Below are 22,787 nucleotides of genomic sequence, written 5' to 3'. Positions count from 1 at the left end.
GGGAACCTCAGGATTTTCCTGCATCCTGGACAAACACATGTGCAGGAAAAGTCATCATCTGGAGGAGCCTGAGCTCCAATTGTTTGAACGTCGAGCAACATGTTTCGGGGAGTGATCACTCCTGCACCTTAAGAGGCAGAGAAGGAATGGGTGGCTGCCAGACAGAGAAGAAGCACCAGGCAGGCAGTGCACAATTCGCCTCAGTACATATTTCTCTCTCAGTGATATTCAGTTAATTCTGGTGTACTCTGAAGATGGTTCCTCAAGGGATTATAGCCAGGTCAAGTCCACAGTGTCATGGGGTGATCAGCTGTATGTGGTTATGTGGGAGGCGGTGGATTGGCACAGGGTGTGGGGAGGAGGACGAATTTCAGAAAAGTAATAGTGGCAGGAGGCTCAACAATAATTTGGGGAAAGACAGGTGTTTCTGAGGTTGAAGACATGAGTCCGGAATGACATGTTGCCTGTCTGGTGTCCTGGTCAAAGATGTCACTGAATGGCTGCAGAATATCCCTATGAGGGAGGAGGAAGAAGCGTATTGTTATGTATGACATAGATAGAGAGAGTGATGAACTACCTCAGGCAGATTTTAGAGAACTAGGGAAAAATTAATAAGCAGGATCTCAAAGGTAGTGGTCGTGTTAATCACCCTGGGGTAACACGGACTGCAACTGGATGCAGTTGTACTTGAAAGTAGATCCAAACTTTGATGTTAGTTCAATATGGTTTATTGAACTTGTTAAGCAGTGCACACAGTTCGCTGTGGGATTGACAGTCTACTAGTCTAAGCGTGCTTACTACAACTAACTAGACCAGACTAGCTCTGAGCCACGTGTAGAAGGTGTTAACTGATATATACACCCTGAGTGTCACTACAGTTGTCACCAGTGGACAGAGTGTTGATGCCTCGTGTGTTTTATAGTGGGAGACCACCTTCTAGTGTTCTGCCTGGTGATTGGTTGGTTGTGTTCTGTCCTGTGTGTTGATTGGCTGTACTGGGTGTCTGTATCTCATTATGTGCATATCATGACATCTCCCCTTTTTAAAAAAAAATGTTGGTTGCTTGGAACATATGCGACTGTATTTACATGTAGAACTATTTACATAAATGGCGAGTGGATGAAAGCGAGTGGATGAATATACACATAAGAGGTGTCTAGCTTGCAGGTACAGTACAAAATTTACAAGATAAATGTCTACAAGTCCAATCTTTGGGGCTTGCGTCTGATCCTTGTTCACCGCCTGAGAGGTGGAGGTGGGGACGACGGCGCCTTGACAGGCGGGATTGCTGCCAGATTGGTGGCCTCGTGGTGCGAGGTGTCCGGAGGAGGCATAACAACATATGGAAAAGTAGGATCTGGTGGTGGGCAGGCAACTTTGCACAGTGCCCTTCTGTTGCGCCTGACAATGGAGCCATCAGCCATACGAACTACAAACGATCTGGGAGAGCCTGTCGAACAACAACAGCTGGAGCTGACCAGCCTCCATCAGGTAGCTTGATCCGAACAGCATCTTCCGGAGATAGCACAGTCAAATCGGTAGCATGAGCATCGTACGTCAGCTTTTGCCGGTACCTGAGTTGCTGCACCTTTTGCAGCACTGGGAGGTGATCCAGGTCTGGTAAGTGTATGGCCGGAACAGTCGTCCACAGGTCTCTATTCATGAGGAGTTGAGCCGGAGACATATCGGTGGACAGGGGGGTTGCCCTGAACGCCAACAGCGCAAGGTTGAAGTCAGAAGCAGAGACCGCGGCCTTGCAGAGCAGTTGCTTCACTATATGGACCCCTTTCTCAACCTTCCCGTTGGACTGCGGGTAGTGTGGGCTTGAGGTAATGTGGTTGAATTGGTACGACTTGGCGAAATTGGACCACTCTTGGCTGTGGAAGCAGGAACCATTGTCACTCATGACAGTGAGTGGAATACCATGCCTGGCAAATGTCTCCTTGCAGGCCTTGATGACTGTCCTTGATGTGAGGTCTGACAGTTTCACAACTTCCAGGTAATTTGAGAAGTAATCTATGATGGGCACATAGTCACACCCATTGGCATGAAAAAGGTTGATTCCCACCTTGGACCACGGAGAGGTCACGATCTCGTGTTGCTGGAGTGTTTCTTTCGCCTGAGCAGGCTGGAAGCACTGGCAGGTCGCACAATTGAGGACCATGTTTTGATATTTCCTGTCTGATTCAAGGCCAATAGACAGCCTGCCGGGCCCTGCGCCTACACTTTTCAACACCTCGGTGTCCCTCATGGATTTTTTGAGCACTAAGCTCTGCAGACTTTGGGGAATAACGATTCGATTTAGCTTGAGGCGGATCCCCTCGACGACCGTCAGGTCGTCCTTCACATTGAAGAACAGAGGGCATTGCCCTTTTTGCCAGCCATTTGCAAGGTGGTGCATTACATGCTGCAGAAGAAGGTCTTTGGCAGTCTCTTCACGAAGGCTGATCACTCTTTCATCTGAGGCTGGGAGGTTGCTGATACACAGCTGCACCTGTGCCTCAATGTGGCGGATGAAGTTAACCTGTTCACAGGGCGAGGTGATGGAGCGGGACAGGGCAGCCGAAATTATCAGCTCCTTGCCTGGTGTGTAAACTAACTCAAAATCGTACCTGCGGAGTCGAAGGAGAATGTGCTGAAGCCTGGGTGTCATGTCATTCAAGTCCTTATGAATGTTATGGACCAAGGGTTTGTGGTCAGTCTTCTCTGTGAATGTTGGTAGACCGTAGACGTAGTCATGGAACTTTACAATGCTGGTTAGGAGGCCAAGGCACTCTTTTTCTATTTGGGTGTACCTCTGTTCAGTACGAGTCATGGCCCTTGACGCAAAAGCAACTGGAGCCCAGGACGAGGAGTCATCCCTCTGGAGGAGTACCGCACCAATGCCGTCCTGGCTTGCGTCCATGGAGATTTTTGTTTCCCTGTCCGGGCAAAAAACGCTAGTACCGGAGCAGTGGGGAGCTTTGCTTTGAGCTCGAGCCACTCTGCTTGATGTGTGGGTAGCCACTGGAATGCAGTGGACTTCTTCGCCAGGTGCCTGAGAGCCGTGGAGTGTGAGGCCATGTTATGAATGAATTTTCCCAAGACGTTCACCATTCCAAGGAAGCGTAGTACCGCCTTCTTGTCTTCCGGGGTCTTCATAGCGTTAATGATCTTGACCTTATCCGAATCTGGTCGCATACCCTGCTGGGATATCTGGTCGCCCAAGAACTTGATGGTTGACATGCCAAAGGAGCACTTGGCCTTGTTCAGCTTGAGGCCGTTTGCATGGACACGTCAAAAGACTTGTTTGAGACGAGATATGTGTTCCTCGGGGGTCGTGGACCAGATGATTACATCATCTACATAGACACGCACACCCTCAATGCCCTCCATCATCTGCTCCATGATCCTGTGGAAGATTTCAGAGGCTGAAACAATGCCTGCAATACGGTTATAACAGTGCCTGCCAAATGGTGTATTGAACGTGCAGAGCTTCCTGCTGGATTCGTCCAGTTGTATCTGCCAGAAACTATGCGATGCATCTAGCTTCGTGAAGAATTTGGTGTATGCCATCTCACTGGTCAGTTCCTCCCGCTTTGGGATCGGGTAGTGCTCCCGCATTATGTTCTGCTTAAGATCTTTGGGATCTATGCATTTCCGCAACTCTCCTGAGGGCTTCTTCACACAGACCATTGAGCTGACCCAGTCAGTCGGTTCCGTCACTTTGGAGATGATGCCCTGGTCTTGGAGCACCTGTAGCTGTTCCTTTAAACGTTCCTTCAGAAGAACCGGCACCCGGCGTGGTGCATGGATTACAGGCGTGGCCTCAGGCCTGAGTAGGATCTTGTAGCAGTATGGCAGAGTGCCCATTCCATCAAACTCATCCAGATATTGAGCAAGGATGTCATCAATGTCAGCCTGAAGATCCACATTGGAAGAAGACATGGCATGGACTCGCTGTACGAGGTTGAGTAGCTGGCATGCATGGGCACCGAGTAGGGATGCCTTATCAGGCTTGACGATTTCGAATCGCAATTTGACATTGATGGTCTTGTTGGAGACGAGTAGATGACAAGATCCTAGTCCAGTTATGGCATTGCCATTATAATCGAGGAGCTGGCAGCCTGGCAGAAGAATTTTGGGTTGCTTTTTACTGCGGCCAAAATCAGCTTGAGAGATGAGATTGGCAGAAGCACCAGTGTCCAGCTTGAACTGGATGCCGCATTGATTAACTTGTATGACAGCACACCATTCGTCCGCTGAATCCACATTGAGGATAGATAGGCGTCTTGCTGAATTTGAGGAGGCATACTCACATGTAGTTAGGATGCCCACACGATAGGGGGACTCCAGGCAGTCGTCCTCTGGATCTGTAGTGCTCCAAGGATCAGAATCCGGTAAACCTTGCTGTCCACATCAAACGCGTTTGCGTTGGAATTGGGATCGCTGGCCCTTGACTGGTGGTGCAGACCTGCACAAGGCTGCATAATGTCCAGGCTTCCCGCAATTTAAACAGCTCCTGCCTTTTGCAGGGCATTGCCGCTTTAAGTGGGCGGTGCCGCAGTTCAAGCACTTCATGGCATTGACATTGTTACGCTCCATGCGTCGCCGCACATGCGCAGTGCGGTCAGCTGACCTTCGCACCTGCGCAGTTTGGTTTTCGGCCGCTTCGTTCTCCCGTTCGTGCCGCGCATGCGTGAGGCCCCAGGAAAAGCGTGCAAAATGGCCGCTATCATCGATACTGATGCGCTGCATCCGGGCGATGGCCTGTACACTCTCTTCCTCGTGGGAGGCAAGTTTTTCGTATTCTGCTGATTTGAAACGGGAGTACCGATTTCTCGCATGCTCATGCACTATACACGTCTCGATTGTGACTGGCAGGATCATGTGCTTAATTTTGAGGAGTTGCTCCCGCAAGGAATCGGAGTGCACCCCAAACACGATCTGATCCTTGATCATGGATTCAGCGGTTGTACTAATTGCAGGACTGCGCTAATATACGGAGATGAGTTAGAAAGGATTGGAACGGTTCATCCTTACCCTGAAGGCGTTGCTGGAAGATATAGCGCTCAAAGCTCTCGTTTGTTTCGACTTCACAGTGACTGTCGAACTTCTCCAAAACGATCTTGAATTTGGTCTTGTCCTGGCCATCGGTAAAATTAAGTGAGTTGAAAATCTGGATGGCTTGGTCTCCCACAGTTGATAGGAGCAGCACGATTTTTCTGGCATCAGGCGCATCCTCGAGGCCCGAGGCCTCAATGTAGAGAAGGAACCTTTGCTTGAAGACCCACCAGTTGGCGCTGAGATTGCTGAAGATCCGTAGCTGTGGAGGGACCTGGATCTTCTCCATGCCGCTGGAAGGCACTTGCTGGTCATCACGGAATCACTCAAGGTAAACCACTTAGAGATAGTAGACTACTGGTACCATGTTGTGTTAATCACCCTGGGGTAACACAGGCTGCAATTGGATGCAGTTGTACTTGAAAGTAGACTCCAAACTTTGATGTTAGTTCAATATGTTTTATTGAACTTGTTAAGCAGTGCACACAGTTCACTGTGGGTTTGACACTCTACTAATCCAAGCGTGCTTACTATAACTAACTAGACCAGACTAGCTCTGAGGCACATGTAGAAGGTGTTAACTGATATATACACCCTGACTGTCACTACAGTTGTCACCAGTGGAAAGAAACAGACTGTTGATGCCTCATGTGTTTTATAGTGGGAGACCACCTTCTAGTCTTCTGCCTGGTGATTGGTTGTGTTCTGTCCTGTGTGATGATTGGCTGTACTGGGTGTGTGTTGATTGGCTGCACTGGGTGTCTGTCACTGCCTGTCTGTATCTCATTATGTGCATGGGTGCATATCATGACAGTAGTAATCTCCGGATTACTTCTGGTGCCCTGCGTTAGTACAATAATAGGAGGATAGTGCAGATAAATGTGTAGCTGGAGAGATGGTGAAGTAGGGGAGGGCATTGAGCTGATTTTGGGTAAGGTAGAATCTGTACAAGCCAGATGAGTTACATCCGAATAGTTTGTAACAGGGGAGGTTTGTTAATGTTATTGGGAAAGGTTGAATCTAACTTGGCAGGGTAATTTGAGCTGAAAGGCCTCCTTTCTGTGCCATAGCTTTCTATGATTCTGTAATTCTATGATTGCGTGTGCACGAGACATTTGATTGAGTTATTTGTGAGTGAGATGAGAGAATGAGCTTGTGAGCGAAATGTATGTATGGACTACACTTCTGTGTGAATGAGCTGTCAGTCTGGGCTGTGCATGCATGCAATCAGGTTTTGTGTGAGTGGTAATGACTGCCACTATCCTGCCCCTGACTAAACACTCCTTGGAGCCAGTAACTGGTCAATGGTCAGTTAAAGCTGTGCCCTAACCTGGAGCTGCAGCATATGGGTGGTGATGGGTTCCAGTTCTTTCAGGGAATCGGAACTCCTGTGGCAACATACACTTTTACAAACATGTTGTAGTCTGGAGCTGCGGACAGTGATTGGAGGAGCACCAATTTCTTTCCATTATATTGTTGATCAGGAATTTATTAGCCGCCATTGGCATGTGTTGAAAGGATTTACAAGTTGATGCTCAACCTGTTCGCCTGCATTACGAACGCACCTTCCTTGGGTGGGACTCAAAACCAAAGCTTGTGGGCGGGATTCTCCGACCCCCCCCGCCGGGTTGGAGAATCCCCGGGGGGTGGTGTGAATCCCGCCCCGCCACTCTGACGGGGACGCTGGTTTTCAGGCGGGGACGGGGTTTACGCCATGCCGGTCGGGGGCCGTTAGCAGCAGCCCCCCCGGCAATTCGCCGGGCCCCGATGGGCCGAGCAGACGTCGTTTCCTGGCCAGTCCCACCGGCGTGAAATGGACTTGGTCCATCACGGCGGGACCGGCTTGTAGTCCGGCTAGGTGAGTCCTCAGGGGGCTGCGGGGGGATCCGGCCCCATGGGGGGTCCCACGATGGCCTGGCCCGCGATCGGGGCCCACCGATCTGCGGTCGAGCCTGTGCTGTGGGGGAACTCTTTCCTTCCGCGCTGGCCTCTGTAGGGTTCCGCGCTGGCCGGCGCATGCGCAGGAACCCACCAGCCAGTCTGCGCATGCGCGGAACCACGCCGGCGATTCTGCGCTTTCGCCAACTCGCGCTGGTCCTTCGGCACCGGTTGGCATGGCGCCAACCTCTCCGCCACCGGCCTAGCCCCTGGAAGTGCGGAGGATTCCGCACCTTCCGGTCGACTCGACGCCGGAGTGGTTCGCGCCACTCTTGGCGCCGACGTCGGGCCATCAGGCCAGTTGCGGGAAAATCCCGCCCTCTGCCTCAGAGGCATGGACATGAAACACTGCACCACAAGACCCCATGCAGCATAGGAATGGGCGGGAAAACATTTGAAGTAGGTAAATAATGAAGGACCTGAGCTCTGAACACTGAAGATGATTTGCACTTGGCTGTAATCGTAATGTGTGAAATGTGGATGGCAGTGTGACTCAGATAGACAGGTTCAATTGAGGCATTCAAGAGGGAATTAGATTATTATCTGAAAAGGAAGAATGTTCATTTGGAGAGATGGCAATGACATGACAGGCCGAACGGCCTCCTTCTGCACTGCAACAATTCTGTAATTCTGTGGTAGACTTTCTTTACCTTACATTCCAAGTTAACAACAAGTGCAATCATGGAACTCCTGAAGAGGGTTGCAGCAGTCAGCGGTCGTTTGGTGACTTCTGTGATACTTAGTTGCCCGTCTGGCCACATGTCTTTCAACACAGGGTTAGAACTAGAAATAGAAAGAAACACATTTCAGTCAGTTGTGCTCCCGATTTTTCACTCATTAAGGCTGGCTATGTAAGTACAAGGAGTGTGGGGTGTTGTGCCTTCATAATGATGTAAAGGCACCAATCGGTTAGAAAGAAATGGTTCAGCGTGTGTGTGTTCACTTATTGAGTCTAGACACATGTGAACATTTATACATGGACAGAAAACTTGAATACACATCAGAGTTGCAAAGATGTGCCTGTGCTCTGCTGAAAACAAAAATGAAACTAAAACTGGATTGCATGGCACATTTCCTTCCGCGCAATGTCATGTTCCTATTTATTAAAGGCGTATTACAACATGGGATTTCTCTCTTTCTCATCCAAGTGTGGGGATCGATGACAATGATCAAGAAGCTGCCCAATTAATTGGGACCAAGTTTAAGGCCCGCCTAAAAGCGCGCAAAGCCCCTCCAAGTATAAGAAGGAACCCCCACCAAAGGTTCACTTTCTTGGATTCGGCTCTCAAGCGGAGAGACCCTTCCACCAGCATCACCAGAAGCAAGTAAGTTCATGGTCAACACTCGCTACCAGACGGATGACCTTAGCTGTACTCCTGTTACCTCTTCGAACCCAACAGCCTCAGATCCGAACACCGGCCATTGTTCCTCTGACCTAAGTGGGCACCCGAAGTTAAGTATAGGTGTTAGTGATAGATATAGTTTAGCCTGTAGTGTTATTGTGCATGAGTTAATCATACTGTGTGTAAATAAATACCATTGACTTTGAATTAACTAACTGGTGTATTGGCTCTTTGATCGGTATTTGGGTTGAACCTCGTGGCGGTATCGAGAGATACCTGGCGACTCTGAAAGTATACTCATAATTAGGATTAAGAAAGACGACCTTATTAACCGCCATATTTATAGCAAGTAAACAGAGCAACATTACTGCCGACATCTGACCGGACTCGACCTAGTCACTCCGAGAGAACCCAAATTTGAATTAGAAATCCAATTCGAAAAAGTAAAAACCACAAGCGTAATACCAGTATCGATCAAACCACCAAGATTCGGAAGTGTGTTCTTTGCATGCGTACTAACAAGGGCTATAAGGTAAACTTGATAGATTTTGTTGCGTAAAACTGTCGGGAGTTTTGTAGACCGGAAAATAGCGTAAGCCGTACCCATGTTTACATCACCACTTTATTTCCCCCTGTTCCAAATTCAGTAGAAACCCATAGATAACAGTAGAGATGGCAATGAAAGCAATGGAACGCCTTATGAACCCCCAGGAATTCGAGGTCGCAGCGACCAATAGAGCAGGGCAGTTTCCCATATGGGAAGAGGAAATTTGGAAATATCTAAAAGAGAAAGGATGGCCCCTTTGGAACGAATTTTGTGCAAACGACGAAACAGGTCCCGGAGGTATAGGACATCCTTGGTGGGAGAACCTGACCGAGATTCATAAGAAAGGTTTAGGGAAAGCTCAAAAGCCGATGGCAATCGTGTCCTGCTTGGCACAATTGCGAGGCACGGAGGAGGTCGTGAAGACGCTCCGCAGAGAGATTGAAGACAGAGAGAAAAATAATGAGGGAGACGTTAGCAAGTACAAAAAAGTTAACAGGCAACTTAGAGAGCAGTTAGCGGCGAAGGACAAGGAGATGGCTGATGTCAAACGGGCACACCAACCTTGTTTCGCTCACCTAAGCAGCTTTCAGTCACAATACGATAAGACCTACCAAGACACGCAACGGGCGGTGTTGGTTCGAGAAGAGACAGAACACCAAGTCGAGCAATTAAAAAAACAATGTAACGATTTAAAAGCAGCCCTACGAGCACTCCACAGTTCCATGACGGAACAAAGGCAGAGCTTGGTAGACCACGCCAAATGCTGAAAGCAAATTGCAGACCTGCAATCCCTACTTTCTGTACAAAATGGCTTCCAGAATACATTTGGATCCCAGTTCGATCAGGAAAATGGCCCCAATTGGCAGGAGTTAAATGAGACTGTCCATAGATATGAACATGGAACATGTACTCAGGATAAAACTCAGAAAAGAAAAGCACCCCCACCCCTGACTGCACAGGCAGAGCACAATCCCATGAACCCTGTTACCATGCAGCGCAGGGCCACAACAGACGGAGACTGCGATTTTCTGTACACCACCCCATTAACCATCACCCAATTAAGGGACGCGTGCGATAAGATAACACCGTTCCAACCCACAACGGACCCGCAGCATTATTTTGCAAAGGTTAAACATCAGGCGACCATGTATGGCCTAGATGAAAGAGAGCAAGTGAAGCTCACAGTTTTGAGCCTCGACTCCCCAGTCGTGGCAGCCCTTCCCAACCTACAAAATGTAGGAGGAGGCACCCTCCAAGAAATGCATGCAGCGATCCTAGATGCGATTGGCTACAATAAGGGAGACCCCGTAGAAGGCCTCAATAAATGTAGGCAGAAAAAGACCGAGCACCCAACAGCGTTTGCTGGGCGCCTTTGGATTCATTTCACAGCAGTATTTGGAGAGTTAGCCCACGCCCAATTGACACCAGACAATATGGCCAAATGGACTTGAATCCTAGTCTCTCACGCGACCGAAGCAGGTCAGAGAGCTTGCGCCAATTATGACCCCACAGACGAGACCCACATTGAGAAATGGGTACTAAAGAGATTACCCGAGCTTGGGAACAGTCCTTCATGGAAAATCAGATGACGGCAAAGCAGAGGAAGAGCAGGCAGATGCTAACATACATCCAGTCAGGACGCACCAGAACCCCGCATGGGTAAACGAGGGAAGAAATAGCCCACAGCAGCCTAAATCCCACGAGTGCTACAATTGTGGACAATTAGGACATTACGCACGAGAGTGCAATGCCTCCCAGAAACAACAGCGAAACCAGCAGGCAAATACACTGAATAGGAATAGAGCCAAGCCAATTCATCGTGTTAGCGCCCATTCCGAGAACGCAGACATGAACGGCACCAATTGACGGTGTTTGGACTCCCCAACTTGGGTCTGCGACACACTTTGGGACAAGTCCGGAAGACCGGTAGTGGCAGGCACAGTCCGGGGACACCCCGTAGAATTTCTTTGGGACACAGGAGGGTCCCGCACCACGCTCAATATCTCCACAATGTTCCAACGGGATACATGGCCCACCACAGACACCATTACCCTCAGTGGTTTCACAGGACACTTGCAACAGGGACACATTTCAGCCCCTGTAGCGATTCAGATAGGCAACATTAAAACTAAACACCCCGTCGTTTTAGTAGATCTACCCCAGACAGCCGAACACATTTTGAGGATAGACTTTATGAGCTCCCACAATCTTTCGTTCGACCCTGTAAACAAATGTGTGTGGATTATGGCAAAGGCAGCACGAGCCCCCGCCAAGCTCACAGTTGGAGACTATGCACACCAGATTAGCGCATTAGGAGACTTCTGGTTCGATCCACGAGCCATTAGTTAGGACAAAGACGTTAGAGACGTTTTGCAGTGACACAAAGCTTCTTTTACCCAGCACAAGCATGACTGCGGCAAGATAGCAGGTTTAGTCAACATTACAGGACCCGACTCCAAACCCCCAAAACAGTATGGTTTTCCCCAACAGGCAGAGGGAGAAATTGCAAAGGTCATTCAGAGTTTGCTTGACCAAGGCGTACTCCGTTCAGTAGCCTCAATGAACAATGCCCCAATTTGGCCTGTCAGGAAACCCAATGGCTCATGGCGACTGACCATCGATTATAGGGAACTAAACAAAGTAACCCCAGTAGCAGCCCCACCGTAGCCACGAGTCCAGAGACAATCCAGTCAAAAACATTTTCGGTTTTGGACATCAGCAACGGCTTTTGGTCCATTCCATTGGATAAAGTGTGCCAATATAAATTTGCTTTCACCTTCCAGGGACAGCAATACACGTGGACGTGCCTACCACAAGGTTTCCACAACTCCCCCTCCATTTTCCACAGACAGCTGCCGAATGGATTAGCAAACTTTTCCCGACCCGATTGGCTTGTCCACTATGTAGACGACTTGCTTCTACAGACGGACACTAAGGGAGAGCACATTTCGCTTCTCACCGAATTATTAGGACTCCTTCACGAAATTAGGATGTAAGGTAAACCCCAGAAAGGCCCAGATTCTACAAGAAAAAGTAATTTATTTAGGCACAGTCATCACCCATGGAAAACGCGAGATCGAGCAGAAACGCATCGATTCCATTGTCAAACTACACTTGCCCCATAATGTCACAGCCCTCTGGTCATTTCTAGGACTCGTTGGCTCCTGCAGGAATCACATAGACGGTTTTGTCACAAAGGCAGCCCCTCTTTCCGAACTCCTAAAAAAGCTAGCCCCATGGAAATTGCTTCCACAGCACACGGATGCCGTGGATGCATTAAAACGAGCCCTCAGCACAGCTCCCGCATTACAGATCCCAGATCCACTCTCCCCATACGCAATTGAGGTTGTAACCACCGACCGGACCCTTTCGGCCGTGCTCCTCCAAGAAAGATGGACCCTACTCTTACTAGGACGGGACATTACAGTAAAAAGGAATAAAACACACACGTTCCTCGCAGATAATTTACATTACGCAGGCACCCACATGAGTGTGAAATCATCACCACCAGGCACAATACAGGACCCTTTACACCCAAGTCAGCTCCCCCGAAACCATGTTCTACACCCCAGGGACCCCAGCCCACAGATACAGACGCACCCCTTAAGATTTATGTGGATGGCTCCTCCACAGCATTGAATTACTGGTTGTGGCATTTATGTAGAGGACGCGCAGGGACGCGCGTTAGAGGAGATATCATTGAAATTGCCTGGACATCTAGGTTCACAAGCAGCAGAATTAGCAGCCGTAGCATATATTGTAGAGCACTCCGACTCGTTCCCGACCCCAGTCGACATATACTCCGACAGCCTACCCCTGTGGGAATCTAGAGGTTTTGTTTCCGCAGATGGAAAACCCCTACCCTCAGCCCCATTATTCCAGCATATTCTCAGGACGGCTAAAGACCGTAAATACGGTATCATTAAAGGTTGGAGCCACCATCATTCTTCCCCCCCGGTAACGTTAAGGCAGACGCCCTAGCAAAGGCAGGTTCCAGACACGGTCACTTTTGGAATCCTCCCGAGAGTGCCCCAGTACACGCGATCCAGGTCTCACACACCAATATTCAAGATTTAGCTCAGGCCCAAAAGGAAGATGCACAGCTCAGGGAAGTTTTAAAAGGTAACTTCCCAGCCCCCTACGATATGTACAGAAACACTTTAACGACACATGACGGCATAATTTTAAAGGGTAGTATTTATGTGGTCCCCACCCAAGACAGAAACCAAATTATCTGTCAATTCCATGACAACCATGGACACCAAGGGGTAGAAGCAACCCTTGCCCACCTCTGATCTCTCTGCTGGTAGCCCGATTTGAAATCCAATGTGACGCATTACATTGAAAATTGTTTAATCTGCACCCAGAACAATCCAGACAGATATGCAAGGAAAGGTCAGCTCAGTCACACCCGGCCTGTTAATGGCCCCTGGACGAATTTACAGATTGATTACATAGGACCGCTACCGCCCCTGCAAGAATGGTTTTAAGTATGTGTTGGTAGTAATCGACACCATCACGAAATGGGTGGAAGCCTTTCCATCGAGAACTAACACGGCTAAAACGACAGCCAAGATCCTAACGCAGCACATCTTGACAAGATGGGGACTTCCCCGCAATATAGAGTCAGACCAAGGCTCACATTTTACAGGACGCGTCATGAAAAATGTCCTCACAATTTTCGGCATCCGACAAAAATTCCATATTGCCTATCATCCCCAATCAAGCGGAATTGTAGAGAGAATGAATAGAACCCTCAAGGCAATCCTCAGGAAAATGGTGCAACGGCACAATACAACATGGGCCACAGTTCTCCTCTTTGCACTAATGTTCATAAGGAACACGGTATCCATTTTGACAGGATACACCCCCCACACCCTCATGACCAGACGAACCATGAAGGGGACAGAATACTTGTTCGGGCTTGAATTGGCCAGCCCCACAGTTACCACCCTCACCCATGAGATGGCAGTACAGCAGATTATCGATAATGTTAAAGCAGCCCAGCTCGCCACAGCTGTTAGGCTTGGGACACAAAAGAAGCAAAGTAAAGTTTGTTTTGACAAAACGGTACACCCCACAGAATTTTTAGTAGGGCAGCAGATCTTACTCTCCCTGTACAACCCCAGTTCATTTCTTTCCCCCAAATTCGCAGGATTTCAGATAAAGTCAGCCCCTCCGTTTATAAGATCACTTATCCCAATGGCAAGTCAGGATAGTTTCACATAAACCAGCTCAAGGCTTATGGCACACAGAGCAACCACTCACACCATATCTCACTTGCAGCAGCAGACGAGCAGGCCCCGTCCACTGACGACCTATTCCTACCCTCCCCCAACTAGTCCAGCCCATCCTTGGACCCCACTTCCACTCCACCCCCAGAGGCACGACTCCGCATCTCCCTTCATTCGACCAGCAGCGACAGCGATAGCACTGATACATTAGACCCCATGGACCCGCCACACGATTTCAATTCTGCACCAGGCCCCACTCCCAGCAACTCCGAACAGGATACGTTCGACCCCTTTGAGACCACGTATGTCAAAGCCCCTGAACTGGACCCACCGCCCGACGATTATGGATTGCCCCCTACCACCTTCAACCTCGACACAAAACATTGGCACCGCGACAATTCTCACAGACGCATCCGCAACGATGAGATGGAGCTCACTTCGCCCCAAGCAGCCTTGGCACAGCTACTCCAGTCACGAGTTTGGCAACCGGGAGAAGATGACTCAGAGTCTGACTCCCACCACACGAGCCCCTTTGCGACTCTTTTCGCTATAGAGCAATGAGGTATCCAGATGATGGTAAGAAGGAACCGCTGGAGATTTACGGTGTCGTTCTTTCTGATGGAGCCTGCCCGATTTGGTTATTTTAGTTCGTTAATTTTAAATGTTGAATATTTGTTTGTGCACTTAAAGTTTATTCATGTCCCTACGCCACATCTTGAAATAGCCATACCCACTCTTTTAATGCCAAGTGGCAGTTAAAGGAACAGGTTTGTCGGCAGACACCCATTCATAGCTACTCTTCTGATTCGAAGGTAAATCAGTAAGTCAGCTCATTTTAAATTTCAGGAGATTAAATTAATTTAAATTAATCTAGAATTGTGCAGTGTAGGTTAACAAGGGCTGTCCCACCCACTCACATAACTGGTTGGCAGTTAAGTGTCAGTCACTTAAATCTACCTTGATCTAAAAGCAGGTGGGGGAGGGGAGTCAGCTCAGGAGAATTTAAACAGAGCAACTTGTAACTCACTCCCAGTGAGTTCTCCCAGTGAGCCAGAGAAGACAAAGCCAGAGTGAGACAGCAAAGAGTGAGTTTGGGAATTTGAATCTAGGTGGAAATTCAAAGCTTGGGGGGGGGAGGAGGTGCTTTTTATCCCTGGTAAGTGACTGGTAAGTAGTGTTTCTGTTTTCTTCTCTTTTCATTGGTATATTTATTTATTTTTTCTTCGTTGTTTTTTTTTGGGGGGGAAATTGTAGTTGTTGAAGTTAACCGAAGGTTTAAGACATGGCAGGAGATCTCAGACCCGTGTCATGCTCCTCGTGTGCGATGTGGGAGCTCAGGGACACGTCCACTGTCCCTGGCTCCTTCACGTGCGAGAAGTGTGTCCAGTTGCAGCTCCTGTTAGACCGCTTGATGGCTCTGGAGCTGCGGATGGACTCACTTTGGAGCATCCACGATGCTGAGGACGTCGTGGATAGCACATTTAGCGAGTTGGTCACACCGCAGGTGAAAGTTACTGAGGGAGATAGAAAATGGGCGACCAAAAGACAGAGCAAGAGTAGGAAGGCAGTGCAGGTGTCCCCTGCGGTCATCTCCCTGCAAAACAGATATACCGCTTTGGATACAGTTGAGGGAGATGGCTCACCAGGGGAAGGCAGCAGCAGCCAGGTTCATGGCACCGTGGCTGGCTCTGCTGCGCAGAAGGGCAGGAAGAAGAATGGCAGGGCTATGGTGATAGGGGACTCAATCGTAAGGGGAATAGACAGGCGGTTCTGCGGACGCAACCGAGACTCCAGGATGGTATGTTGCCTCCCTGGTGCAAGGGTCAAGGATGTCTCGGAGCGGCTGGAGGACATTCTGGGGGGGGGGGGGGGTGAACAGCCAGCTGTCACGGTGCACATAGGCACCAACGATATAGGTAAAAAAAAGGACGAGGTCCTACAAGCTGAATTCAGGGAGTTAGGAATTAAACTAAAAAGTAGGACCTCAAAGGTAGTAATTTCAGGATTGCTACCAGTGCCACGAGCTAGTCAGAGTAGGAATGTCAGAATAGATAGGATGAATGCGTGGCTCGAGAGATGGTGCAAGAGGGAAGGATTGAAATTCCTGGGGCATTGGAACTGGTTCTGGGGGAGGTGGGACCAGTACAAACCAGACAGTCTGCACCTGGGCAGGACTGGAAACGATGTCCTGGGGGGGGGGGGGGGGTGTTTGCTAGAGCTGTTGGGGAGAGTTTGAACTAATGTGGCAGGGGGATGGGAACCGAAGCAGGAAGTTGGAAGTTAGTAAAACAGGGACAGAAACAAAAGGCAGTAAGGGGGAAAGTGTAAGGCAGAGAAGCCATAGTCAAAAATCATAAAGGGCGACAGTACAAGGTACAGTGACTGAGGGGAGTTCAGTGAATAGGACCAGTAATACTAAAAGAAATAAAACGGGAAGTAAAAACAGTAATGGTAAGCGACGTGGCAGGTTGTTACATGAAGATATGGGTTCAACGACAAGGAAAATTAGGAGAAAAGTTAAGAGGAAATATAATTTAGGAGGGGTTACTGATCGAGGTGTTCAGATTCAGAACAGAGGTAAAAAAAAAAAACATAAGTGTACTTTACCTGAATGCCCGTAGTATTCGGAATAAGGTAAATGAGCTGATGGCGCAAATCATCGTGAATGACTATGATTTAGTGGCCATTACTGAAACATGGTTAAAGGATGGTCACGACTGGGAGTTAAATATCCAAGGGTATCAAACTATTCGGAAGGACAGAGTGGATGGTAAGGGAGGTGGTGTAGCTCTGTTAATTAAGGATGACATCCGGGCAATAGTAAGGGATGACATCGGTGCTATGGAGGATAAGGTTGAATCCATTTGAGTGGAAATCAGGAATAGTAAGGCGAAAAAGTCACTGATAGGAGTAGTCTATAGGCCATCAAATAGTAACATTATGGTGGGGCAGGCAATAAACAAAGAAATAACTGATGCATGTAGAAATGGTACAGCAGTTATCATGGGAAATTTTGATCTACATGTTGATTGGTTTAACTAGGTCGGTCAAGGCAGCCTTGAGGAGGAGTTTATAGAATGTATCCGCGATAGTTTCCTAGAACAGTATGTCATGGAACCTACGAGGGAACAAGCGGTCCTAGATCTGGTCCTGTGTAATGAGACAGGATTGATTCATGGTCTCATAGTTAGGGATCCTCTCGGAAGGAGCGATCACAATATGGTGGAAGTTAAAATACAGATGGAGGGTGAGAAGGTAAAATCAAACACTAGTGTTTTGTGCTTAAACAAAGGAGATTACAATGGGATGAGAGAAGAACTAGCTAAGGTTCACTGGGAGCAAAGACTTTATGGTGAAACAGTTGAGGAACAGTGGAGAACCTTCCAAGCGATTTTTCACAGTGCTCAGCAAAGGTTTATACCAACAAAAAGGAAGGACGGTAGAAGGAGGGAAAATCAGGGAGAGTATCAAACTGAAGGAAAAAGCATACAAAGTGGCAAAGATTAGTGGGAGACTAGAGGACTGGGGAATATTTAGGGGGCAACAGAAAGCTACTAAAAAGCTATAAAGACGAGTAAGATAGATTCTGAGAGTAAACTTGCTCAGAATATAAAAACAGATAGTAAATGTTTCTACAAATATATAAAACAAAAAAGAGTGGCTCAGGTAAATATTGGTCCTTTAGAGGATCAGAAGGGAGATTTAATAATGGGGGATGAGGAAATGGCTGAGGAACTGAACAGGTTTTTGGGTTGGTCTTCACAGTGGAGGACACAAATAACATGCCAGTGACTGATGGAAATGAGGCAATGACAGGTGAGGACCTTGAGAGGATTGTTATCACTAAGGAGGTAGTGATGGGCAAGCTAATGGGGCCAAAGGTAGACAAGTCTCCTGGCCCTGATGGAATGCATCCCACAGTGCTAAAAGAGATGGCTAGGGAAATTGCAAATGCACTAGTGATAATTTACCAAAATTCACTAAACTCTGGGGTGGTCCCGGCAGATTGGAAATTAGCAAACGTGACACAACTGTTTAAAAAAGGAGGTAGGCTGAAAGCAGGTAAATATAGGCCAGTGAGCTTAACTTCGGTAGTACGGAAGATGCTGGAATTGTCCGCGCACCCACCGTATTGCTCACACAGGCTGCAAGACTGCTCGCGCTGTGACAGCATTTCTTTTCGCATGTCTTGTCCCAAAAATAAATAAATGAGGGGGTCACATATGGGGACAATTCTAATGGGCAATTGATAATAAAAGGACAGACAGACATACGAGATCTTAAACAAGGTAATAACAGATATTATGCTTGTGTCCACATGAAATCCAGAACACTGACACACCAACCTGGTGTGACAACCTTATAAAATGGTATTCCCTGTCATACATCGTGGAAGCACTGTTAGTCATAGCAATACTCTGCAGTGTCATCCAGCCACTGAGGGCGTGATTCTCCACTCCCACGCCGGTTGGGAGAATCGCCTGGGCCGCCAAAATTTCTGGAGACGCCGGTCCGATGCCCTCCCACGATTCTCCCAAGAGGCGGGAATGGCCCGGTTGAGTTTCGCGGGCCGTAGGCCGGAGAATCGCCGGAGACACCCAAAATGGCGATTTTCCGGCACCCCCGCTATTCTGAGGCCCGGATGGGCCGAGCGGCCTGCCCAAAACGGCGGGTTCCCCCCGGCGCCGTCCACACCTGGTCGCCACAGTCGTGGGCGATGTGTGAACGCTGGGGGGGCGGCCTGTGGGGGGGGGGGGGCGAGGGGGGATCCTGCACCGGGCTTCACCTGGAATGTGGGGTGGCCCGCGATCGTGCCCACCGATCGTCGGGCCGTCCTCTCTGAAGGAGGATCTCGTTCCTTCCGCGGCCCCGCAAGATCCGTCCGCCATCTTCTTGTGGGCGGATTTAGAGAGGACGGCAACCACGCATGCGCGGAAGACGTCCGTTATGCGGCGCCGGCCGCGTCATCTATGCGGCGCCGCTTTTACGCGGGCGACAAGGCCTGCTGCGGGTAGATGACGCGGCCCCGATACTGGCCCATTGTCAGGGCCTGAATCGGTCGGGACCGGGGCCGTTCCGCGCCGTCGTGAACGTTGCGGCCACTTCGGCGTGGAGGTGGAGAATCCCGCCCTGAGACTTCGGAAATGGCGAAGGAAAGTCTCCCGCACTCCGATATATACCCTCAGACCCCCTATTTTCGGACTTCAGCAAACCCCCTCACTCCCTCTAAGTAAATAAAGTGCGTCGACTAATTTTATGTTTGTTCTAATAAAAGATGAGAAATTCTGTACTTGACTGCCAAGATACAGAGACATGTAATGCTGCTATTGTATAGTTTATACTGTTTAATTGACTAAGGATAGTTTAGAGAAGAATAGTTAGAGGTTCCCGTATTTTAAATTAAAAATAAATGTAATGCATGCCTAATGTCATAGTGCCCCTTAGGATTTTATAATAATGTGATGTACATAAAGCTATTTAGGTAAACGTTCCACTCCATAGGACAGAGTAGGATAGAACCTGTCCTTGATTGCGGGTGCTCGACTTAGGCAGAGAACAAAGAAGATTCAGCAATATGATCCTTCACGCTTCGCGTGGAGGATCACAAGGAGGAAGTGTAGCCATCTGGGATGGCCACTTTCAGTGTATAAAATGGACACTCGCAGAGCATAGAGGGAAATATGGACAATGCCAAGTAACAAGCAGGCACAGAGCCTGAATGTATATTTGGAAGGCAGTTTGCAGACGGAATCGAAACTCTGGGTCAATTTACATATTGATGGCCCATCTCCGAGGAACAAAGGACTAATGCTCAGGTAGCCGATACTGTCTCAGACATTCCGGCACCAAAACCCCAACCAAAAGACACAAACAAAGCAAGACCAACGGCCACCTAGGACATGCCCAGCCATCAAGACACCCGCCTCTTTATTGGTTTAGACCGTCGACAATAATCAAGAAGCTGCCCAATTAATTGGGACCAAGTCTAAGGCCCGCCTAAAAGCGCGCGAAGCCCCTCCAAGTATAAGAAGGAACCCCCGCCAAAGGTTCACTCTCCTGGATTCGGCTCTCAAGTGGAGAGACCCTTCCACCAGCACCACCAGAAGCAAGTAAGTTCAAGGTCAACGCTCGCTACCAGACGGATGACCTTAGCTGTACTCCTGTTACCTCTTCGAACCCAACAGCCTCAGATCCGAACAATGGCCATTGTTCCTCTGACCTAAGTGGGCACCCGAAGTTAAGTATAGGTGTTAGTGATAGATGTAGTTTAGTCTGTAGTGTTATTGTGCATGAGTAAATCATACTGTGTGTAAATAAATACCATTGACTTTGAACTAATTAACTGGTGTATTGGCTCTTTGATCGGTATTCGGTTGAACCTAGTGGCGGTATCGAGAGATACCTGGCGACTCCGAAAGTATACACATAATTAGGATTAAGAAAGGCGACCTTATTAACCGCCATATTTATAGCAAGTAAATAGAGCAACACTGGGATAAGGTGGCGGCATGGGATTAAGTAGGGTGCTCTTTCCAAGGGCCGGTACAGACTTGATGGCCAAATGGCCTCCTTCTGCACTGTAAATTCTAGGATCCCTTTATCCTGCACCAGTGTCACTGCGAGAAACCAGAGGTTGGCTACTAGGCAATGTGGGCTGTCTGCTGAACTCCCAGTTCACAATTATAGTGTATATTGATCCAGTTTTAGTTTCATTTTGTTTTCAGCAGAGCGGGCACACAGCTGTGCACACATGGACAACAATTCATATAACAAGAGCCATGTTGCCAGACAAAATGTCATTGAGCAGATCACTGGAATGCTGAATCTTGCAGTCCTCTCTTGAGTTACCTGAGAATTCCCCCTGCTCTGCTATGTCCTGCAGAATCTTGCCAACATGGGGGCACAGCCTTTACCAGCAGATCGATTGCAATCAGCTGAGGTATAGGAGGTGGTAAAGGAGGAGAAAAGAGGGTAGATACAAACAACACATCCACTTTCTGGCCAGACTGTCAATGATTAACTCTGACTCTAGTACAAATTAAAGCAAACCCAATTCACCAACAGTCCCATACCTTATCTTATCAATGCTAATCCACAATTCACCAACAGTCCCATACCTTAGTAATTCCAATTTGCCATTCACCAACAGTCCCACATCTTACTGCCCTGTCAGCGACTATCACAGTGCACTCTTGGCCACAGTGCAGAAATAAAAATCACTACAAAACAAACATTCCAACATCCAATTGTTCATAGAAAAGTCAACGAATCAACTGTGTGCATTCCCTTAGTAACTGCCTTCCACCTGCCCTTGTCTATCCTAGTGCTCCCAGTGCCACCCCAGGGGCTGCTGAACGGCGGCTGACTTTGAGTTGGGGTGACTACAGTTGACCTTGCAGGATGACCCCAAACAGTTCTGGGCCTAGAAGGCCTGACTTTAGGCTGCATAACCTTGGTGTGGATGGCAGCAGTTTGGTCTGTTGGCTGACAGGCGACAGCTAGAGCACTGGAGGAGTGACAGTGGTAGAAGAATGAACTATGTCATCCTGAGAGCAGGATCACTGCCCCAGGAGCAACTTGAGCAATCCTATTTTTATCAGGCCATGAAGGAGTCCACACCATGTAGTTCAAAGAAAATTAGTTTATTTACAATATCGATGATACACATCACATGTCGATCCCAACTGGCTCTGCCTTGCCGGTGCCTAACTGGCTGGCTTTATATATCATACAACTAGACATTTTGTAGAGGTTCCCTGCCCCCTTACCAGGGGAGCTAATATTCTGCAAGGTTACTGGAAATTAGATTTTCCCACCTTGTAAGATACTTGTGAATTATAACACCTATCAATGTGATGGAGGACACCCAGTGGAACATTGACACCTGTAGCCATGATGACAGCAGTCTGGGCATGTGCAAAACAAGTAGAGTTTGTGTGAGTTTAGCCTGGGCTTTTGCTGCAGCACCAAGACATTGAGTTTCTTTAGCTTGTGCTGCAATGAAAGCTGAGGCACTAGCCGTTAGACACTATGTCGTGGTAGGTGCAGAGTTTGGTAAAGGAGTTGGTCACCAGTGCCACACCAGAAAGGACATGCTCAGAGCTTTGCAAAAAGCCACACACAAAGTTGGGTTGGACTCCTCCATGTTCCTTGCACATGGGTTTGCCGGTAGGCCAGTTCAGATACCATACATTTCTGCATGCATACACATCAGTCTTTTTTGTTCATTGCTGCCGACTGCTTCCCTAATTGAAACCTCTGCAGTAATACCAACACTGTCTATCAAGCTAATATCCATGGGGCGGGATTCTCCATGCCGCATCCCCGCCGGCAGCGGGATCCTCCGGCCCGGCAGCCGGCCAATGGGGTTTCCCATTGTGGGCACCCCCACGCCGTCGGGAAATCCGTGGGCGCGAGTGCGCAGTCTGCAAAGCGGAGGATCCTGCCAATGGAGAATCCAGCCCATGATCTTTCACTCTGCCCTGGCAACAGGTCACTTGTGTCTGGTGTTAACCACATGCTGATACAGTCGCTTAGCTCTTCGCCAAAGTACAGTATCAATATCTGAGCTTGTGGCTGTGAGAGTCAGAGGGAGTGATGGTATCGCTTCATTAGCCTCCTCTCCCCTCCCGCTTCATGCTCCTGCACACAAAGAACAACAAACAAAGAACAAAGAAATGT

General features: G+C 48.6%; 1 protein-coding gene across 1 annotated transcript in view; it reads right to left on the bottom strand.

Moving 5' to 3' along the window:
- The window catches only part of LOC140385722 (unconventional myosin-Id-like), a 264,080-nt gene that overhangs the window by 133,050 nt on the left and 108,243 nt on the right, over positions 1 to 22,787 (bottom strand). The window contains exon 14 of the mRNA XM_072468175.1: positions 7,632 to 7,764. Within this exon, the coding sequence (XP_072324276.1) occupies positions 7,632 to 7,764 (133 nt within the window). The remainder of the gene's footprint in view (positions 1 to 7,631; positions 7,765 to 22,787) is intronic.

The sequence above is a fragment of the Scyliorhinus torazame genome, chromosome 11, assembly GCF_047496885.1.
Source record: "Scyliorhinus torazame isolate Kashiwa2021f chromosome 11, sScyTor2.1, whole genome shotgun sequence".
NCBI lineage: Eukaryota > Metazoa > Chordata > Chondrichthyes > Carcharhiniformes > Scyliorhinidae > Scyliorhinus > Scyliorhinus torazame.
The sequence above is the reverse complement of the archived record's forward strand: the minus strand, read 5'-3'. Positions and strand labels throughout refer to the sequence as shown.